General features: G+C 39.9%; 1 protein-coding gene across 7 annotated transcripts in view; it reads right to left on the bottom strand.

Moving 5' to 3' along the window:
• Nucleotides 1-19: 19 nt before the first annotated feature.
• NBEAL1 (neurobeachin like 1) overlaps nt 20-22,081 on the bottom strand; it is a 148,064-nt gene continuing 126,002 nt past the window's right edge. For all 7 annotated transcript variants that reach the window (XM_005306210.5, XM_005306212.5, XM_065560962.1 and 4 more), the window contains 12 exons: nt 21,598-21,715; nt 20,859-20,956; nt 19,290-19,406; nt 18,678-18,767; nt 17,111-17,220; nt 15,919-16,091; nt 15,271-15,365; nt 11,219-11,335; nt 10,140-10,301; nt 8,745-8,893; nt 6,993-7,128; nt 20-4,274 (listed from right to left, as the gene is read on the bottom strand). In XM_005306210.5, the coding sequence (XP_005306267.2) occupies nt 4,173-4,274; nt 6,993-7,128; nt 8,745-8,893; nt 10,140-10,301; nt 11,219-11,335; nt 15,271-15,365; nt 15,919-16,091; nt 17,111-17,220; nt 18,678-18,767; nt 19,290-19,406; nt 20,859-20,956; nt 21,598-21,715 (1,467 nt within the window). In that variant the 3' untranslated portion in view covers nt 20-4,172. The remainder of the gene's footprint in view (nt 4,275-6,992; nt 7,129-8,744; nt 8,894-10,139; nt 10,302-11,218; nt 11,336-15,270; nt 15,366-15,918; nt 16,092-17,110; nt 17,221-18,677; nt 18,768-19,289; nt 19,407-20,858; nt 20,957-21,597; nt 21,716-22,081) is intronic.

Here is a 22,081-nt window from a genome sequence, read left to right as displayed (position 1 = left end):
CCGTTTCTAGATTGTGGGATTTTATTTATTTTTTTAAATGGGGCGGAATATTATTGTTTTAATCCTCTGCATTGCAGGAGAACTCTGTTTTTAAGACATTAAAGAGGCTCCTTATCAAAACAATCAATTCAATAGGCTACTTAAAAGTCCATATGCCATTTAAATTTAAAAATTTATAATACTATTTGTAGTTAAAGCAGGTATTGAAGAAAAGCTTTGCTTAGATGAATATCTAGATTAATCAAAGATTTTACTGGGTGCTTTCTGAATTAAGACCTCGCCCTTCCACAAATATTTTAAATAAGAGGAAAAAGATGGTTTAAACAGGGTTTTTTTTGTGTGTGCTGGTGGTGGGAAGATAGGTGGATGATGGAAAAGATAAAGTTTCAAAGATTGCACAAGGTGAGTATGATACACAGAAAATAAATACGCTGATGCAATATTACCCACGTGTTTTGTTTTGTTTTACCTTAACTTGGACAATGAGTGTATAACTCTTTGAATGCTGGCATTTCCCAAATGAACACTTAGTATGATATTAGATAACATTCGCCACAGTACATAAAAATAAGACAACCAAAAAGAATTACCACCACTGAGGCTTGCAACATAAATCGATAACATTGATAATCTAACACAAATTTTATTGGAAACAAAATTATTCTAAGCACTTCCCCAGACTGTAAGTGAAAGTTACTGAATACTGCTAACTGGGGAATCCAGTTTATAAATTACTAGGCGGAGATGAGTCAATATTCAGCTTTTTTTTTTTTAAAAATACATATGTTTACAGTGCTGACTTAGCTTTTCTTTTAAGTCCACCTCACAGGTAAGCAATATTTTTTATTTTCCATAGATATCACTGTGGCCTCCAATGGTTAAACAAAAGACAAGAACACCTACAAAAGGGACTTAAAAATTCTTAGTGTTATAAAGCAACTGTGTATTCAGACTAGCCTGATCTGAATTCATAGTCAGAACTGCGTCATGTCACAGCTTTACTTTCTAAAACAAAGTTAAATAAATAAATCATAGTGTAAAAAGATTAAAGAGAACTTGTATTTTGATAACTATTTTCACTCTACGAGAAGAGCAGAGGGGATGGTATCCAAGAGCACTAATAGCTTGAAGAGTCATCAAAAGTAAACATTTAAATCTTAGAAGAAGTGCAGTGCACTAATTCAGTGTCCACTGCTCAATGTGGACTGCAAACCAGCCACAATTCATACAACCACAAAAAAATTGTAAAATTAATTCAAGAAAAAATGAAAGAAAATAAGTTAAACAAAGTGGAACACCAGGTAAATTCTTCCTTACTTATAGCTCTCACATACAAACCACATCTTTTATTTACAGCTTCCTTTTACAGATTAAGCAAAGTATAGTGCTGCTTGCAGACAGACACTGTTGAGTAGTTGAGAAAACTGCTGCTGCTGGTGCATGAAAAGACGACAAATTGGAATTTAAGTAGCACCTTTCATTCTCAAGGGACCAGATGCTCAGCTATGGCCAATCTGCACAAAATGCAAGTAGTGTGTAAATGTGATTTAACACTCACCTTTGTACTCCCATGATCTTGTTGCTGGTTTGTGCAGGGTTGGTCCCTTAGCGCCAAGACAGAGCATTATGAGGGCAGCTCTAATTTATACCAGTAGCTAACATTCGTGAGGCTTAACTAATGCTTGTAAAGCACCGAAATCCTTGGATTAAAGTGTTATATATTCAGATTATCATTATTATAATACAAATGCCCGCATCTCTCCAATTTCTAAACCTACATTACATTTTGTGGAGGTTGACCAGTTTCCCTGATTTTCTTACATGGCTACAAATGCTAAAATGTTCACCAGTTCAAAAATTAAAACTTTTGCATAAAATACCTAATACGAATAAAGATGCTTTCAAAAACTCACATGTGAACTCTCTGCACAAATGACAACAGAAAAACTTGTGTTCTGGCCAAGCATTACACAGAACATTAACTTTCTAAATTTCTCCACTTTGATTCTGCTAGTCAAACAGTCTCATAGTTTTAAAAAAATCCAAATATACACATTTAATATCTTAAATGTACAGTTATAAAACCATCACCACAGTATCCCCAAGCAAATTCATTTGAAAATTCAATATAATCCCACTTAACTATAATAAAATCACACATTCAAAACTGTGATTCTTCTAAACTTCTGTCTCAATAACTCTTCAAAATCTCTTACTTTTGAAATTACAATAGACAAACCTACTTCACATTCACATACACTTAATACTTCCAGAGTATCCTTGGTATTGTTATTGTATCAGTAACTAGTTAATATATTTTTTTTCATGTAGACTTTCTTCCCATGTCCATAACTCATTGCAAAGTGGGGAGGTGAAGGGGAGAGGGAGTGAGTGACAGAGAGAAATGGGGTTAAATACCATACTGACAAGTGCCACAGAGAAATGTTTCCATTTCCGCATAATTTTCAGATGATTAGATCTGTCACAGTGATTAGTTAGTGTTATAGTTATACATAATCTTGTCTAATTTGTTCACTGATCAGATATAACTTGATGTAATAATTGATATAATTTGAAAGTAACGGTTAAAACAAGCAACACAATTCTTTTTAGATTAGTAAGTAATAAGGTCATTACAAATATTCAGTGTATAAAAGCATGATATAGGGTCATTATTTTCTTTATGAAATTAAGATTGGGATGTTGATTTAAGAAAAAATGTGTCTTGGAAAGAGTGATTACTACTTCTTTAGACTATCAAGAAATATTGCACTAAAGTGAATGAAATTAGATTATATTGTATGGGGTGCCTCGGTAGTTCAACAACTCTCCAGTGCTAGGGAAATCAGGCAATATTTAGAAAAGATACAACATATCCTCACCTCCGTAAGTAATAAAATAAGGAAGAAGAAGGGAGAGGTGTCTGAGAAATATTAACTAAATCAATTCTGTATCTGCATTGGCTACAGGGACATCTTGTTTTCAATTATTACCACTTCCACAAAAGATGTAAGGGAACAATATTTTCCTCTATTTACATATTCCCACCTAAAAAATTTTACTCTTTGCCCTGAAGGTAAGGTTTTCCCAAGAGTACTTGAGCTTTTGAGTACTATTTTTGTTGTTTACAGTATATGCAGGGCTGTGATGTCTTCCTCTCCCACATATGCATATAGTATCTGGATTTTTCTACTTACTTTTCCAGCAATATGAATATGGCTAAACCAGGTTACTTGTCTGACAAATACAGAGCCAAGAAACAAGGTATGGTAAATGTAAAATTATGATACAAAGTTTTTCAGGTGATCTTAATGTTGAAATTAAACATTTTGGTTTGCAGTAATTATGCTATTAATGAAGAACAACTCAATCTTGACAGACATGGAAATGTGATTCTCATTCCCTCTGTATTAATACGAGATCTTAAAACATGCAAGGGATTTCTAAATGTGCGTGTTGCCTTGCCAAACCACCTAAAGAATGTTCTGCAGCAAATATTCACCCTACCCAATTCCTACAAGGTTATAATTCATTGTTGTATGTCAGTTAAACAATTTCTGACAATCAAATAGTGCCACTGAGGTGCTCCCTGCAGAACAGTCTAAAAGAGATTCTCTCAGGAGCCACGCAATAGAGGATTATTAATAATCATTTACAGTAGTACACAGCAAGCTGATTGGTCTGAAGAATATATTTGAAGTCATAACTCTCAACTGTCCCAATTTTATCAGTATATCTGCAATTGAAGGAATTTTAAGTTTATGATCCTGGTATTACAAAGATGTAAGATGAGAATGGGATATTTTCCTTGAATTTGAGTTAATCTCTTCCAAGCAAGAGAGGAACATCTAGCATTATTCACTTGTATATGATATCATTTGTGTTTTAATGCACTTGGAGGTCTTTTTTTGAAACTCAGTTCCAGCACATAATCTAGAAAGAGTTCTACTGCTACCAAATCAATGTGATTAGGAAAAAAGTAATAAAAGCAATTGTGGGCTAATTTGCATGTGTGCATATGTAAATTACTGTACCTCTACCATATGTTGGTCTTCAACTGACTGTCAAGGATAAGTCCCTGAAACACTCATCAGAAAGTTGAGAGATATGTTTAGAGTGACCAAAAGACTAAACAAATTTCTGGAATCCATGAGAGAATTCAGGAGCAGCAATCACTTGGAATCTTGAGTGTTATATTCAGTCTCTCCCGATGAAATCTGGCTGAGCCGTTTGCTTGATCCCCACAGTTTTCGGGAAAGCTGACCTGAGCGCATCTGTTTAAAGTAATCCAGAGAAACAAAAGGAGGGGGAAGGGATAAGGTGGATAAATTAAAAAAGGAACTTCAGACGCGGATTCTGGAGAAGTGCAGACAACACAAGATACTGCACAAACACAAAATTATACCAACAGAAATTATTTCAGACAAACAAACAAAAAAGATAACATTTTGGGATGATTCTTCGATTGGCACAAAAGAACAAAAAGACAAATGTTGATCATTATCTTTTCCACTTTTGAACAGTTAAAGGGACACTGTCAGGCAAGATAGGTTTAATACTTTACCTACTTTAAAATTGTTCTTATTTTGTGGGGAGTGGGTTCTGGATTCTAAATTGCTATTTTGTTAAAAAGAAAAAATGATTGCCAAGTGGAAATGAACAAAATTAGTAGGAAGAACATTTTATTTTAAGAGGGAATTACTAGAAATGAAGAGTAAAAGATAATTAAAAAGACTACTTGACAATGTCCTGTAAGTGATGGACTATTGCAGGTCAGCGATGGCAAAATGGGAGAAAGAGATAGAGAAGAGTTCTCATGATGCCAAATTTCTAGACTTCCACTGATCCTGGGTGAAGTGTTCAGTGCAAGAATTATTAAACAAATGTAATCTACAGTGAATATTCCATAAGTAAAGACAAGTAATAAGCTGTTCACAGTGACAAGTAACCAAAGGCAATGTTAAATCATGGATTTAGTGAATTTGTATCATATCTGAATATCTGACAGTATTCTGTCAGAAACTGTTTTAATTAACTTCATAACTACCAGACCTGGGATTGACCAGTGGTGATCCTATTCTGGCAATAGACCAGAATATGAAATCCCTTATGGTTAAAGAAAATCATCCTTCAATGGCACAAAGTTCAGAAAAAGTGTCTCGTCATAAGTCTGGCACTTTGTAACTATATATTGAGCAGCTAAAACAGAATCCAACAAGTCATCAGTGGTGTCAGCTCGAACAGGGAACGATCCTGCAGACTTCTGCAGTGTTCTAAGCAACTATATGGCTTTCTAGACCAGAACACAAATTCATTATACTCCATCTCTGATTATATTGTCAAAGCATAAAGGCAAAAGGTCAACCTTAGTCTCAACAGCACTTTACTATATTATGTTTAATAAAATATTTAGAAAGAACCTCCTTTTGTTCTAAGGCTAAATATAGTATCACTACTGAAGCCCAACTCGTAACAGAGATTACCTTCTGTAGGAGGAATTTGAAAGTCCTTAATTTCTTATCTCCATATTTTACTTGTCAAACAAAAAAGTTAATACCTTTTAAACACAATAAAATGATTTTTACAAATCAGAGGAAACAGGAAAATATGGGATAAATGTTGTCCCTACCATTATTGTTTTTTAATCGGTTTATACAGATATTAATCCTCCAAATGCTCTGAATTATAAACTGAACACACTCATAAAGCTTGTGGAAAAACCTGCATATCCTTAGGAGGAATCCAACCCTAGGAATGTAGCATAGTGGGGAAGTCAGATTTCTTTGTTCTTAATTAAATTTACTTTAAATCTCAGATAATGAATGACAAATTCCAGCCTAGCAGAGTTTTTCTAAGACTGGAAAATCTTTATAAAACACTGGTGATTTTTAAAAAGCTATCACAAGAGTCTCTTATCTACAACACAAGAAGCTATCCATTAATTCTATAATAGAAAAAGTTGTTTAATTTGAAATGGATGGAAGTTTTGCCACTGATTTCTATAGAAGCAGGATCAGGCTCTCATTCTGTGAAGATCCTAAGCAGGATATATTTCAGTAAACTATGTTCCCTTAACTAGAAAAATGTCAGACACTTAGAACTAAGATGCCAGTATGTTTTCAAAATTAATAAAATATACATTACTTTAATACACACTTTTCTAGCAAATACTGAAGGTCAAGCAGACCTCAATTTAAAGTCACCCTTCTGGCTGTAATAGTTAATAGTAGGAACTTTCAACTTAAAATAAACTGTAGCACTCCAGAGATTCAGAAAGCCTAACCCTGCCTCTCTTCATAATATTGGTGAAATACTTTGACAGAGGTGTTACAAGTAGTTACTGTGAAACCCCTGTTTTGAACATGACAAAGTGGGTATTGCTATTTTACATAGGGATGCTCTGTAACTGATAGTGCATATGCAGTACCTATACATTTACATCCACCGTAAGGAGCACAGAGCAGGCTACACAGGGTATCTTTGTGCAGTTACAATGAGAGATTCTGAATGGTGAGAAATACGGATTTTTTCAAAAAGGGAGGCAACATATAGTAAAGGGTATATGACAAAAGCCAAAACTTAAAAGAAAGTAGCTCATTCTTTTTTGTTTCCAATTTTCTTCTGGGAAGTTACTTCATCATTTATAACGAAGGTATCACATACTATTCAGAACTTGTTTCTGAGAAGTGACAGACAACACTACCACATTCACATGTTAGTTACTCTGACCACTTGCTTATTCGACTATGACAAAGTCTGCAGGTTAGTCCAACTGAGTCTGCTTTTTCCCATCTGCGTCCCCTATATGCTCGTTTCTTAAAGAGAAATCTCTATGCATAGAGCCGTCTCAAAAATTATTTCTTCCCCACTGAAAACTCAAACTTGCTCTTAAGTTTGCCCTGCCATAGAGGAGACCTCTTGCTCAACTGGAAAGCAGAAATAAGTGAATTTCCCACTGTTCGGTAGACAAAGTTCTTGATGGTGGGTTTTACCTCAGCTGGCTTGCCAACACCAACGACAATCAACTTGCCATCCTCCAAGCCTACAAGGATGTGGCTGTATTCTTTGGTAACAGAAATGCAGCGAATCGGCAGTCGCATGGCTAAGGGGGAGATGCTGAGATTCAGGCTGAAATAAGCAAAACCATACAAAAAATACATTAAATATTTAAGTGCTATACATTATACGTAATGGATAGAGCCATACTACAGCTGAACTCACTGAGAGTGAACTCAGATGCATTATAAAATAGGGTTTCACAGTAAGTCCCAATCTGTTTCAATACACTGTAATTCAAGTTATAGTGAACTTCTACATAGAGCAGGAGTGAGCAAACTTTTTGGCCCAAGGACCACATCTGGGTATAGAAACTGTGTGGCAGGCCATGAATGCTCACAAAATTGGGGTTGGGATGCAGGAGGTGGTGAGGGCTCTGGTTGTGGGTGTGGGCTCCGGGGTTGGGCCAGAAATTAGGAGCTCAGGGTGCAGGAGAGGACTCTGGGCTGGGGAAGTGGGGTGCGGGGGGCAGGTGAGTGCTTCAGCTGGGGATGCGGGCTCTGGGGTGGGGCTGGGGATGGGCGGTTTGGGGTGCAGGAGGGTGATCCGGGCTGGGACCAAGGGATTCAGAGGGCAGGAGGGGGAATCAGGGCCGGGGCAGGGGATTGGGGGGTGTGTGTGTGTGTGTGGGGGCGTGGCTCAGGGGTGCAGGCTCTGGGCAGCGCTTACCTCAAGCGGCTCCCGGAAGCAGCGGCATGTCCCCCACTCCGGCTCCTATGCGGAGGCGCGACCAGGCGGCTCTGCTGCGCGCTGCCCCGTCTGCAGGCGCCGCCCCTGCAACTCCCATTGGCTGCCCCTAAGCATAGGAGCTGTAGGAGAGACATGCCGCTGCTTCCGGGAGCCATGCGGAGTGGCCCCCCGACCCTGCTCCCCAGCTGGGGCCCGGAGCAGGGCAAGCCTCAGACCCTGCTCCCCAGTGGGAGCTCAAGGGCTGGATTAAAAAGGCTGGCGGGCCGGATCCATCCCGTGGCCCGTAGTTTGCCCACCCCTGACATAGAGGGTCAAATCCCATCCCCAGGCTACAGCCTTAGTAACAGGGTTGTGCACTGGGGACAGAATCAGTAGAGAAAGAAATCCTCTCTGCAGAGTGACAGGAGAGCAGACTTAGTGCTGCAGTTACCCCTGGAGGAGGTATGTTTCCTCCTTCTGGGGGCAAAGGCCAGTGAATCTGCACAGCGGAAAGAAGAGAGGATTTTAAACTGAAGTTACAGCTGCTCACCAGGGGCTTGATTCTGCCAGGAGCTTAGCCCACAGCTCCCACTGACTTTGATGGGAGTCACAGATACTCAGTATCTTGCTGGATCAAGCCCCAAGTCTGCATCCAACTCTGTCCCTTCCCAGATATTGAGGAGGACATTCCCAGTATTGGGATAAGGGCTGTCAGTGCAGTCATGCACCAGAAGTGGCATTCCCAGCTGACAAATAGGTCTTTCCTGCCCTTCAGAAAATCCAAATAGGAGCATAAGGGACCTGGTTGTAATTTTGGATTTCCTTTGCAAATTGATTTTCCAGTATCAGGGGACAGGGCAATGAGAGAATAGCCATCTGTGACTTCTTTTGAAAAAGAATGACAAGTCACACCCTTCATGATCTCCACATCATACACCAATACCTATATGTAAATAAACCACCATGCTGGTGCAGTACATCTTATCTGCAGTGATAATCTACTGATGCTGGTCTGTTACCTATAGAGATCTCGTATGGAAAGGAATCCTTGTAAACTCCCCATCACGATATATTCGCCAGTCACACACATGTCTGACACTTCCTCCTTTAGACTCTCAGAGCCCAAATACTTCCCGTTCACAGAATAGAGATGTAATGCATTCTTATCCTGAAGAGATTAAAAAGAAATTACTCATGGAGGATTGAACGGATTAAGGATTTATTACTTATACATTCAGCTTGTTAATAGGAATTTAGCCAGGGTTGGTAGTAACTAAAGCTGTTAGTATCTGATGGCAGCTTGTAGAATTAAATACAGGTTGAATCTCTCTAATCTGGCACTCCCTGGTCCGGCAACATCCGTGGTCCAGCATAGGCGCCGAATCCATGAGTGCTCCGGGGCTGGAGCACCCACAGGGAAAAATTAATGGGTGCGGAGCATCCACTGGCGCCAAGCTCCCCCCACCCCCTGCACCTCTTGTGCGCCGGCCCTGCGCTTACCAACTCCTCCCCCACCCTCCCAGTGCTTCCGGAGCACTGCGAACAGCTGATTAGTAGTGTTCAAGCTCTGGGGGCAGTGGCTGGGACCCTGGGCGAGGGGCTGGCAGCTGAGGCTGGCACTGGAGCCCCATGGCGGGAGGCCGGCGGCTGGGACCCCAGGTGGCAGCGGGGCCCCCACTGGGTGCGTTGCAGCACCCTCCGCACCCTACTTCCCACACCTATGGAGACCCACTGGCACTCTTCATTGACCTCCTGTGGTTTGGCAAATTCTCTGGTTCGGCACCGGTCAGGTCCCGAGGGTGCCGGACTAGAGAGGTTCAACCTGTATTTATTTATATTTTTACCGCACTACAATCTGATCTACGGGCATGCTTGACAAACTTAAAAATACATTCATACTTAAACAGCCTCTGGCACTCACCCACAGATAGCACAACCCCAGCAGCAACACGAATACAACAAAAAATTAATAAGCCCCACCAAACAAACCAGAGTCCCCCTTCCCAGCCTCACCCACCCTCCCAAATCCTACAGGGCAAGGAAAAAAGCTGGGGCTTGCACCATGTCCTGAAAGTTAACAAACACAGACTGTTAACATTAGGTACAAGCCTCTTTCCAATTCTTGGCGCAATTACACAAGCCTTCATCAAAAGAGACATCCTTACACTGAATAGGCAGCGAGAATGAATTACACCATGAACCCTAAAGGTTGTCCCTCTAGGTCAGACTGTCCCTCTCAATGTTTGAGAAACATTGGTGCAGCTGTGGGGAAGCTAGCACACAGAATTTCCTAAGAAACTAGCTCTACTTCAAAAAAAAAAAAAAAAAAAAAAACCCAGGTACATTTATGTTTAGTGTTTACAGCAAAACACACACCAGCATTCTATGACCTTGGGTTGAAACTTGTGAAGTACCTTGAGAGTAGTCTTTCCTTCTATACTGGTGTGGACAACTATGTGTCCTTCCCAGGATACAGCCAGGTTGGGAACAGTCAGCAGAAGGGAACTCTCACAAGGTGGTCGCAAAGTCCTCATGTACTGACCTTTCCGAATAGTATGAATAATCACAGTGCTATCCTGTTAAGACAAAAAACTCAATGCTATTTCTTTACGGTAATATTCACATAAGGTAATTATTTGGAGCAAGGGAAAATAACATTTTAAAAGATCTTAAGGTGCAGTAGTAGTTCTTGAAGAAGGAATTACAGGTACCAGACAGGAATCAGGGCCCCACTGTGCTAGGCACCTTACACAGATAGTGAAAAAAACCAGAGTCCTTCCCCTTAAGAGTTACAATCTCAGCATATGAGGAGACAACAGGTGGAGAAAAACAAACAAATGCGGGTGGGGGAGGAGGAGGAAAAGGTAGCAGTGAAACAAATCGTATTTCACACAGAAAGTAGCAGTCACAGGACACCCCTGCGTAGCTGTTATCAAGTGTCTTGGAGGCATCATGGCAGAGCAGCGAATTTGAAGGAAGACAAAAGAGTGGCTTTGCAGATCTTTTATGGGGAGCCTCCTCCCATGCCTGAGGGGTGGAATGGGACAAAATGTGAAGGTGCTTGAGGTAGAATTGGGCTATTTAGTGATGAAAGTGGGCCATCATCAGAGTGGAAACAGAGGTCAACAGCTTGATAGAGCTGGTAGGTAGGGTGTGGCTAAGCTGTGGAGAGCCTCAGAGGTAAAGACAAGTAGTTTGTGTTTGCTGAGTCAGAAAAGGAGTTCGGTAGCATGAGTATTCCTACAGGAAACTGGATTTCTTCAGATGGTTATACACACTTCAGACATTTACCTGTGCAAAAGAACTGTGGCCTACTCTGTGAGAGCAGTATGAGAGTAAGTGAATTATGCAGTGTGTGTGCTGACATGGTGCAAGACTTGCTCCTTACCCAAAAGGGAAAAGAGGAAACAAGGAAACAGTAATGTTTTTTCCAGCTACACTAATCCTAGTAGTAAATATCACTCCTTTGAAGGAAAATCATGAAGATGCTTACCCTGGCTCCAGATACCACCATGTCCAGTTCAGTGCTGATGCTAACACTGGATACCTCATCAGTATGTCCATACAAAATCTGCAAGGGTTTAGGTGCCAGGCCTACAGGAACTCCTCCCTGATATCAACATAAAATGATACATTTATAGATTTTCTCACAGTTGAAGAACACATACAGGATATCTTTATCATCATATGCAGTGGGTGTACTTGAGGTAGGCCAGCCATCACACTTTACTTCTATTGTTGCTCACATTTAGAGCCACCTAAGTCAGCATCCCTTTTTGTGCCTCAGTTTATTAAATCACAAGGCTGAATTAAACTCCTTTGATATTTGTGTTCACTGTCTTCTTCAGAATGTAATTAAAGAGAGTGAAGACTATTTTGCATAAACATTATCTCAATTTTGTCTCATATCCTGAGGCAATATAGAGTAACAGCCAATCTGATTCTGCTTTGTGAGAGATATAATGGATCTCTTACAATATTTTTCACAAAACAACTTCCTGTAAGGGTACAGCTTTCATTAAGGGAACTCCACCACTCCAAAACAATTTGGTACTTCCATTTCACTTTTAACATAATGTAACTATATTCAAAATCACTTTAAATGGGGTCTGTTGTTGGCATGCACAGTGTCTAAAGAGATGGGTATGAAAACAATTTCTCTTCTGCCTTACAGTATGGAGAAATGAATGCCAACCAAAACTTTGAAAATATGAGGCACACGTGACAGTGCTAAGCAGCAAGAAGATATATCAGAACACACGACTGGATGAGGATCCAGAAAAGAATTTGGCAATGCAGAGCAACGGAGTGAACAAGTAGCAATAGGCAGGACATTTGTCCCACTACTTCCATATTGGTGGGACAAAACCTCTTGGCAGCGTAGAGGGGTGCTAGCAGATGCACGCAATGGGACACACCATGGCAACAGGGACATGGGTTCAGGGAAAAGCAGCATGATCAATTCAGAATCCAATGAGTGCTAATGCTGAAATACACAGCAAGTGCAAGATTTATTGATCTGTCTGCCACGGGTATTTATAGAGCACGAATCCCCATAATATCTAGGCACTGAACACACCCTGGGAATGGGTCATATTGCACCAGTACAGCAACTGAGAAAGTGAGCGTGAGCTTATGGTTGTAAGCCACCTTTGCATTGCCCTAGTCGTGGGGCCATTAGGCATTGGTTCAGTCCCCAATTCCCAATTAAATGTCTATGGCCCTCATGGCGGCAGGGATCTGGTGGAGACTGCAGCTTCTTGGCCACACCCTATTTTCCTGACAATGACCCCTACATGCTCCCTACACTGGACACTACGAGGAAGGGAGTCAATTACACGGGTCTTAAACCACCCAAAGATTCCCCCAAACAAAAAGTGGCTTAACTGGTTTCTGGGGATTCCTTTGAATGTTGCTTTGCACTGTTGGGGTAGGGAAAAGAAGCAGTCTTAGCAGGGGCCTTAGTCTGACCAAGTAAAATAAATAAGTAGAGCTCGTCAGGACTTTCCCACTGGAATGATTTTCCGATGGAAAATGCAGTTTCTGCAAAACCAAAGTTTTCCACAAGAAAATTTTGATTTTGCCCAACATTTCAATTTTCCATAAGGAAAACCTAAATGAAATATTTCATTTCAGGTCAGTTCAACTTAGATTGGAATATTCTGATTTTCTTAATTGACCAGAAACAATTAGTTTTGAGTCAGTTCAACAAAACCTTGAACTGCATTTCCCTATCAGCACATTGTCTAATGGGAGTTGTAGTTCAGGCCCCCGATTCTCTCCTATGGCTGGGCTCCCTGGAGGACACCGTCTCCCACAATGAAATGCAGATTTCTCTGCCTGAGCTGCATGGTGAATCATGGGAGTTACAGGATTACATGCATTACGGGAGATGTAATCCACCAAGGATCATGACCCGTATGGAAGAATGCGTGCATCTGTCTCCTATTAGATAATGCATCACTATCGGAATTCACTTCAATCAATAATGTCAAAATCTTGACACATTAATAAATTTTTTCATAATTTCTGTACTGACAAAATTTCAAAATTTAAACTTTTAGTCCCAATTTGGCACAAACAAATGCTAAAATGTCAGAATTTCTTGTGAAATGGGAATTCCAAATTTCAGTTAGCTCTAGGCATATGGATTCAACAAGAGAGAGTTCTACCCTCAACTTTCTGAGGTTGGCTCCATTTGCGTCAACTACTTTCTTTCTGAAAGCAGCTGTAAAATGTTCTCAGTGTATAACCTGTCAAACATGTGGTATCTTGCTAAGTGACAGCAGGATTTCTTGTTCACTGCATACATCTGTCAGAGTATCTGTTTACATGCCAATGTGCTGACATTACAGTGTGCTAGCTGGATTTAGCTCTAAATGACTCTTATACAAGATACAAGAAGATAAAATCAGGCATATTGTCCGGAAGACACAGCAGGAGCTGTAGCTTGTAACACTTCCATTTTCCCTAATAGCCTTAATAAATGCAACTTGCATGTTGAGGTCTGCAAAGAACATCTGGTAAACCAAGATAATCAAGGGGTATCGCAGGGCTGGGCTAAGTTTTATTAACTCAGAAAACTGGTAGCCTGCTGGTACATCAGCATAAGAACAATGATGCCAAAAGTCACTACTACCAAGTTACTTTGTTTGTGTATGCAGTCCACTTTCCTTCTTCCCTCTCTTGCTTTCATGTATAGGAATTACCAGGCTCTCAAAAGTGTAAACCAGGATGTTTTCCTAGTTCAAAAGTTGCCTTTTATAAAGAAGAATGAAAACTTATGCTAAAATTATCTTTCCACTATCATCACCTTGGGGTCTTCTTTTATTTAGACCCTGCCATTTTGTGCTATGTTTAACATTGGTAAAGGCAACCTCACATTTTAGGGGCTTAAATTAGCACGCTAAAAATCATATCTAGTTTCCATTTGTGAAATCACAAGTTTTGGTTTGTTTACCTGCCGCGTCCGCAGGTTCGGCCGATCGTTCACCGCTCCAAGCCAATGGGGGCTGCGGGAAGCGGCACGGGCCGAGGGATGTGCTGGCTGCCACTTCCCGCAGCCCCCTTTGGCCTGGAACGGCAAACCGCGATCGGCCAAACTTGTGGACGCGGCAGGTAAACAAACCGGTGCCAAAGGTTGCCGATCCCTGGTGTAGATGTTCGGGCTTGGGCTGGAGCCCAGGCTCTGGGACCCCGCGAGGGGGGAGGGTCGAAGAGCCCAGGCTCCAGCCTGATCTGGAACTCCTACACCGCAATTAAACAGCCCCGTAGCCTGAGCCCAAGTCAACCGACACAGGCCAGCCATGGGTGTTCAATAGCAGCGTAGACATACCTTATCTCCCCCTGGTCTCTCATTACCAGACCTCTCCCTTACCTATCACAGAGGCCTGATTGAGTCATATGACCCAGAGGTCAAAGGACCTTCATTGTCCCCATGTGGGGAAGAGAGTTGGCTGAGACCCACCTCTCTTTAAAGAGCCAGCCATCCACTGACAGTTACACATCAGCATTTCACACTAAGGAAACAGAACACCAGAAGAGAGGAGATGTGATCTAGTACTGTGAGAACAAGATTAGAAATCAGGAGCACCTGAATTCTAATCCTGCCTCTGACACAAACTCTTGAGATGCTGGACAGGCCACCTTCTCTAGTTTCCAGCTTCATTTTCTCCATCAGTAAAATAGGAATAATATTTACTTATCTACCTCAAAGGGGTGTTATATATGGTCTGCAAAGCACCTTAACCAAATAAAAGTACTCTAGGTAACAACATTAATGCCACTATAATAAATGGAGCAGAGACACTAATAAGTGTACTTGAAAACCATGGAACAGTCTAAGAGAGATACAGAACTCATCATAATTTTTAGAAGTCTGTTTTACCCTGCAAACATGACAGACAGAGCAAACAAATAAATGAACAACTCCTCTAATGAAACACTAATGAGTCTGTAAACAAACTGGACTGGTAGATTGGTGAACAAAGCACTAAAGCAAAACCCTTCAGAAGGCTGCTTCTAAAGCTGTGCAGGAATACTTACTTGCTGAACTATTTGCCATATCATACACGTCGTGTCTCTGGAACCTGAAATTAAATGGATTCCACAGAAATCTATAGCCAAACAGGTCACAATATCTATAAAGGAAAGAAAACAAATTACCTTAACTTTGCATCTTATCTAAACATTTTATCTGGCTTTAAAACGGATGGACATTTGGTGGCAATGGGATGCTGTGCAGCATGCCAGCAACGTAGTTACATTTGCAAACAAACACAAACTCTACTCCAGGAATGTGGTATACATTTTCAAGACTGATTAGAGTCTAAAATCCTAGTTGTAGTAATAAAGCCCTAGCCATGAGCAGGACAAACATTAAAAGTAATCATTATTATCTTATCTTAAAAAAATAAAGATCGTTTTTAAAACACACTAGACTATTATTGGAATGACTATATAAATACTTGGGCACATAGGTTTTCATTAGTCCTACTTGAACCACAGAGTGTGATGGCAAGAATGGGAGAAACTAGCGTATTCTTTCATTACAATGTGATCCAAGTACACTATTCTATTATCCTTTATAAAAGACTGAGCCTTGTAATAGTCAAAAGTGTCAGATTTTTGTGTTACAAAAACCATGTATAAAATATGTAATTTCATAATTCAAAACAAAAATAGTTTACTTACCCATGTGTCTGACATGCTGTCCAGTTAACTTGCCCTTTGTAAGCGATGTCACTCTAATGCTATTGTCCCAGTGCCCTCCACTGAACAGCAACTTTGCATCATGGGACACTACAAACAGTTTAGAGGTGATCTCTAGCCCTGGAGCGAAAGGACCATTTATGCTACGCTGGGTTCTGCAAACAAATTTTACAGTTAAGATTTGCCCTATGTTAATATTATGCTCTATAAAGAATATGTACCTAGGAACACCAGGGGTGAAATCCGGGCACTCCTGATATCAATTAAAAAATTCCCTTTGTCTTCAGGGGGGCCAGGATTTCATGCTAGTTCTTTATTCAATATCCTACCTGGTTTTAGACTCTGTGGATAACTTTAATCCACATTAAATAGTATTTATAGAAAAACATTTTTTCAAAATTCTGTAAAAAGACAAACCTCTTGTAAACAATCAAAAGGCGTGGTACAGTTTGTAATCTAAAGTGTGGTTCTACTGTGGAAAGGGACTATAAATGGTAGTTTCTTACTCAGGAAATCTACTCCTCCCATGTATTCAGTCTCATATCTGTTCACTTTGATGACTAGTGTTTTAACTACTCTTGACTCCTGTTAATACTGTCAAGCTAACATATGTAAGGAAGAGTGAGCTCTATTCCTCTTAGTCCATCACCAACTAAAGAGTTTATTAAATTCCAATCAGTTACCCTTCTGCAAACCTAGTGAATGCAATGGGAATTGCACAGATGTCACTGAAAACATAGCTGGAAGATATGAACTGCATAGGTGTAAACAAGGCCAGATCTGCAGAACACTTATTATGAACGATGATGCATGAGAATAATGAAGCAAGCTTGACTCTCAGATGCCAGAATGAGTTTGCAGGGCTGGCAGTTAGAAAAACATTTTAGTAAATTGGTCTGAAAGTCAGTAATAGACAATGAAGACAGAACCTTACAATAGCATTTTTATAGTCACTTTTCAGAGAAAAACTGTAGTTTAATTAATATTAGGGGATGTCAAAGCTTTGAAAAATGTAAAGCACACTATATAGATGTTAGGTTTTAATTAAAAATCACAGATAATTAAAGCAATGCTATCAAATCACTATAGAAGAAGACTGTGTACCTATAGTACTTTGACTCATACTATTTTTATAATAGAGTTCACTTCTGCACCTTTCCTCCTCTTTACTTACTTGGGATTTGTCACAGTTGGATCTCTGATGAACGTAAAATAGTTGGAGATATTTCTATCATATGGTAGCCACCCGTGGGTTCCAATAATGCAGTTCAGACTTGCTATCACCTGAAAAAGTAAGTTTGATAAAAATCAATGAAATTGTGTCATGTTGCAAAGCCCTCTTCTTTGCGCGTCTTTCCCAATAACAGCTTGCATCTGAGCCAACACAGGTCTCTCGAGAGTTTACCACCAAACTGATCCAGCTGAGGCTAGCACTATCATGAGGACAGGATGGAGAGTCTGAGGTTTTTTGTTTTATTATTTTTTTAAAATAACGAGTTATGATTAAGGCTACGTATGTGTCATGGACGCCATGGAAGTCAAGGAATCCCTGACTTCCAGAGACCTCCGTGACATTCTCTGCTTCAGACTCTGGAGCTGGCAGCCAGCGGGGCCCTGGCAGGGTTCTAGTGACAGGCAACAGCAGCGACAGGAGGTCCCCTGCAAGGTTCTAGCGACAGGTGACAGACTCTTGAGCCCTCCTCAGGATTCCAGGAAGAGGCAAAAGACTCGGGTGAGGGGACACACCTCAGGTGAGTGCCTGGGGGTGTCCCATTTTCTCTTTGGGAAATATGGTCACCGTGCAGCTCCCAGCCACAGTGGGTGGAGGAGGGGCCCCCTGGAGTTTCCAGCCACCACGGTGGCAGGGGAAACCATGGAGCCGCAGCAGCAAAAGTCACAGACAGGTCACGGCTTCCGTGAATTTTTGTTTATTGCCCGTGACCTGTCTGTGTCTTTTACTAAAAATAACTATGACAAAATCTTAGCCTTAGTTAGAGGGCTTTGGAGCGGAACCCGGAGCTGGAGCGCGGAGCAGCTCCTTAGCAGTGGAGCTGCAGGTTTTTGCCTGGAGCTGAGCCGGAGCACAGCTCCAAAGCCCTACTTAGTTATGACTAACGTATGGTATATACTGCCTAGATAGAACAGTGAATGATGCTTGTGTGTGATATATATTGGCTAGCTAGAACAGCGACTGGTACTTGAGACAGGCTGGTAAGAAGGCCTGTGCTTTGCACATGCATTTCATCATAATTATTTAATTCTTATATTTTATTTTCTTTGAAATACTCAGTGGTAGTAACTAGCATTTAAAGTTATGACAAATTAAAAGACATTCCCAGAGTTGTTTTGTTACTGAGCCAGTGTGAAAGTAATTCCATCTAGTTTTAATGTAGTGTACTATTTTTGTCAGTGATTTGAAAGGAACAGAATCAAATCTTTAGACACAGGTGTACAAAACCTGACTAGCCACAGGTTTATTTATGCCTAATTTGCCTACACAAATGTGAGTGGAAGAAATTAAACAATATATGAGCACTTCCAAAGAGATTATTAAGATGGGGACTGTTATAAGAACCTAGATTCAGATTGATAGTAACACGTTATCTCTACCCCCAATGTCATTATGACATCTAGAACATTACTAGCACCCACATTTTGTCAATATAAAGGTTAATTTTAGGAACAGTGCAGTCATATGTAACCCAGAGTTTCAAACAGCTGTACTGACACATCCAACTCACCAGGATCTCTGGGCTCCCTTGAGACATAAAGGAACGTGACTGGTTCCTGGGAACAACAGCCTTGACAATGGGAACACCATCACTGATACCCTACGAGAAATGACATTTTCAGTTGACAAACATCCATAGGTGGTACAAATACTTTAGTTACCTGGTAGATAAAGTTGCACTACCAGGTAGAGGTACACACATCTTAAATAGCTAAGTTCGGCCACTAACACTAGGGAAGAAATCCTGACCATTTTGAAGTCAATGGGAATTTTGCCATTGCCTACAGTGGGCCCAGGATATCTCTCTCCAGCCTGCATGTAGGCATTTGGAAAGTAGGAAGGCTAAGGAAGCAAAAAGGATAAAATGTAACATTTAGATAGTTAAAATAAATGTTACAGAATCACAGCAGGATGAGGGTAAGTAAACTTACTCAACCTCTGTAAATTCACTGCAAAGAAACATCTCCTTCTATACAAATGATTTATTAGATGTTTTGTACAAAATTTTCTTTACATTATAAGCAAGTTTATTTTTACTCTGCTGACCACCTTTTATTCCAACGTATTAGAGGTTTCAGACTAGGCTTAAAACACATGCAATGCAATATGTGTCAGTTGCTACCTCTACGAAGAATGACTTAAGTTCAGGGAGATGCTGGAACAGATTCAGGGTTGAGCTGTCACTTTTGGTCTGTCTCTGTACTACCTCCTCTGCAGATAATCTCGCAGGATGAGGCTCCTAGGAGACAATATCAATTTTTTTTTAAATCAAATTTATACACAATCTCAACATAGCAGGAAATAATCTTTTATTGAACTGTTCAAGTCATGTACGGTATTCAGAGTCAAGAGGAGAATGTAAACTGTATTTCTAACTCAATATATTAAATTCAGATGAAGGGAGTCCTCTGGAATTACTGTTTCTAGACCATTTTTCTATTCAAAGAAAACCTTGGCTGATTTACTTGGAAGATTTACTCTACATGGGATAGGGAGAGGGAAAGCTTTTGTTACATTCATTTGGTGGCTTTTTCTTAAAGCTGGCTTTATTATTTGAGAAAGAAATATTTACCATTCATACCAAAAAAGGAACATTTAGATTTTATTACAAGCCATGTTGTTAATCTTTCCTCTCATGAAAGCTAGCATGAAAGGGTTACTATACATAACACTTGTAGAATGTCACATCTGTTCTAGAATTTAGACAGCCTTAGGACTAGACACTAGGGAAAACTGGAGTGGAAACCTGGACAGAAAGGAATAGAAGTGGAGAATTGGACTAACGCCAACAAAAATGTACTTCCGGTCTTACAGGAGCATATTTAACAAAATACCTAGTACTATAAAATAATTTTTAAAGGCATGCAGAAGGCAAACGACTCCTATGAATAATCTGATTAAAAAAATTGACTAGATGGCAAGTCTATCTGAAGGGGCTTTTCTCAGAGCTATAGTGAGCGCTCAAAAATATTAAGTGGCAAAATTATGAAGAAAGTTGTTTCCACATCTATTTAAGTTATATCGGAAGATGAAATACCAGAGATAAAATTTTCAAAGGCTCCTAAGTGACTTTGGAGTCTAATTCCCATTTTCAAAAGTGACTTGGGCCTGGTCTACACTGGGAGGGGGAGGATCAATCTATGTTACGCAACTTCAGCTATGTGAATAATATAGCTGAAGTTGACGTACTTAGATCGACTTACCGTGGTGTCTTCACCGCGGTGAGTCGACTGCTACTGCTACCGCTTCCCCGTCGACTCTGCATGCGCCTCTCACCGAGCTGGAGTACAGGTGTCGATGGGAGAGTGCTCGGGGATCGATCGCTGCCCACCGATCCGGCCGGTAGTGAAGACATACCCTTAGAAACTTAGGTGCTTAAATCTAATTGAAAGTCAATGGGACTTAGGCTCCTAAATGTCTAGTCATCTTTGAAAATGGGAATTAGTCTTTTTTGAAAATTTTATACCAGGTCTTCTTTATTAATGATAACACCCTAGAAGATTAACTTTCCTAAAAGTTACGGGTTTCCTAGAACTTACAGGTTATAATACCTGGAATAGACTCTTAAAGGAACAATGGCCATCACAATGGTTGCACGATCCTTCCACAAGCCCCTGCCACTCAAATGTATATCTTCCCAAAACTTTTTGATATGGAACTTGTGTGTTTATTGCTACAAAAAGAGATTTACCTTCAGCAGCTGACAGGGTGTTTGTCCAAAATTGTTAATCATCCCTTCTAAAGCTTTCCTTTCCTTCTCATCTGTTAAGGCATCTAAATCCACAGCTCCTGGAATCATAACCAGAATAGTAGAGGGCAGTAAAAAAAAAGCAGCATTGTCTACACATAATTCACTGAAGAAAGAGATACAAAACACATGTAGGAAAATATACACTAACTGCAAAACCATTACCCCTTCTCTCTATATAATTATCAACCACCATGAGTTTATTTTACATAGTCTTCTAAAAGTTCCATTCTGCAAACTTTCTCCTACAGAAGTTAGTAAGTGTTTTGATTGCAGCATCTGCTTCTGGGAAAATAAATTTTCTTTATTTAATGCATGCAAAAAATAACCCAGAATATACTTTCTTGATTAAAGACTTTCTAAAGTTTACCTTCTAAAATATGTTCTATAGTAAATCACTATGACTAGACTCTAGAAAATAAGTTCCAATGTTTTCCATTATGTTTCCAATGGAATCTTAAAGAACAGTTTGTTAATTGAACAGAAGCAATTATAAAGTTCCTACAGACGGGCTAAAGAGGGTATTTAACTAAAAATTCACATTTCCTTATCTGATCATCAAATATTCTGTTCTTTTACCATATGGCACTATACTGCATTCATGATGAGGAATCTGTTTCCAGATATTTCTCAAACCCCACAAATATGATTGCAATGACAAGAAGAGAGCATAGTTTTGTACCTTCGTAAGTACAGTAATAGAACACATTGAGCACCTCCACTGCAGCTGGTCCCCTCTGTTTGTAGCCAAAAATCAGATCTATCCATTCATGGAGATGAGCAGAGACATACTCAGACTCCTAAAACAAAAAGAATTAATATCTGCAATTGAAGTACTAACTCTTTCTCCCAGATACACTGGTGGGGTTAAACACAAAAAAATTAGAGTGCCCACAAACTGCCTAAGATGCATGCACATCAGCAGCAGTTCAATAGATGTGTAAGAATATGCATATGCGCTAAGGACATTAACGTGAACAAAGGAGAGGTATTATTTAATAGGGCTGTTGATTAATTGCAGTTAACTCGCACGATTAACTCAAAAAAATTAATCAATTAATCGCACTGTTAAACAATAGAATACCAATTGAAATTTATTAAATATTTTTGCATGTTTTTCTACACATTCAAATATATCGATTTCCATTACAACGCAGAATATAAAG

Source organism: Chrysemys picta, chromosome 11, assembly GCF_011386835.1.
Source record: "Chrysemys picta bellii isolate R12L10 chromosome 11, ASM1138683v2, whole genome shotgun sequence".
In the NCBI taxonomy this organism is placed as follows: Eukaryota; Metazoa; Chordata; order Testudines; family Emydidae; genus Chrysemys; species Chrysemys picta.
The sequence above is the reverse complement of the archived record's forward strand: the minus strand, read 5'-3'. Positions and strand labels throughout refer to the sequence as shown.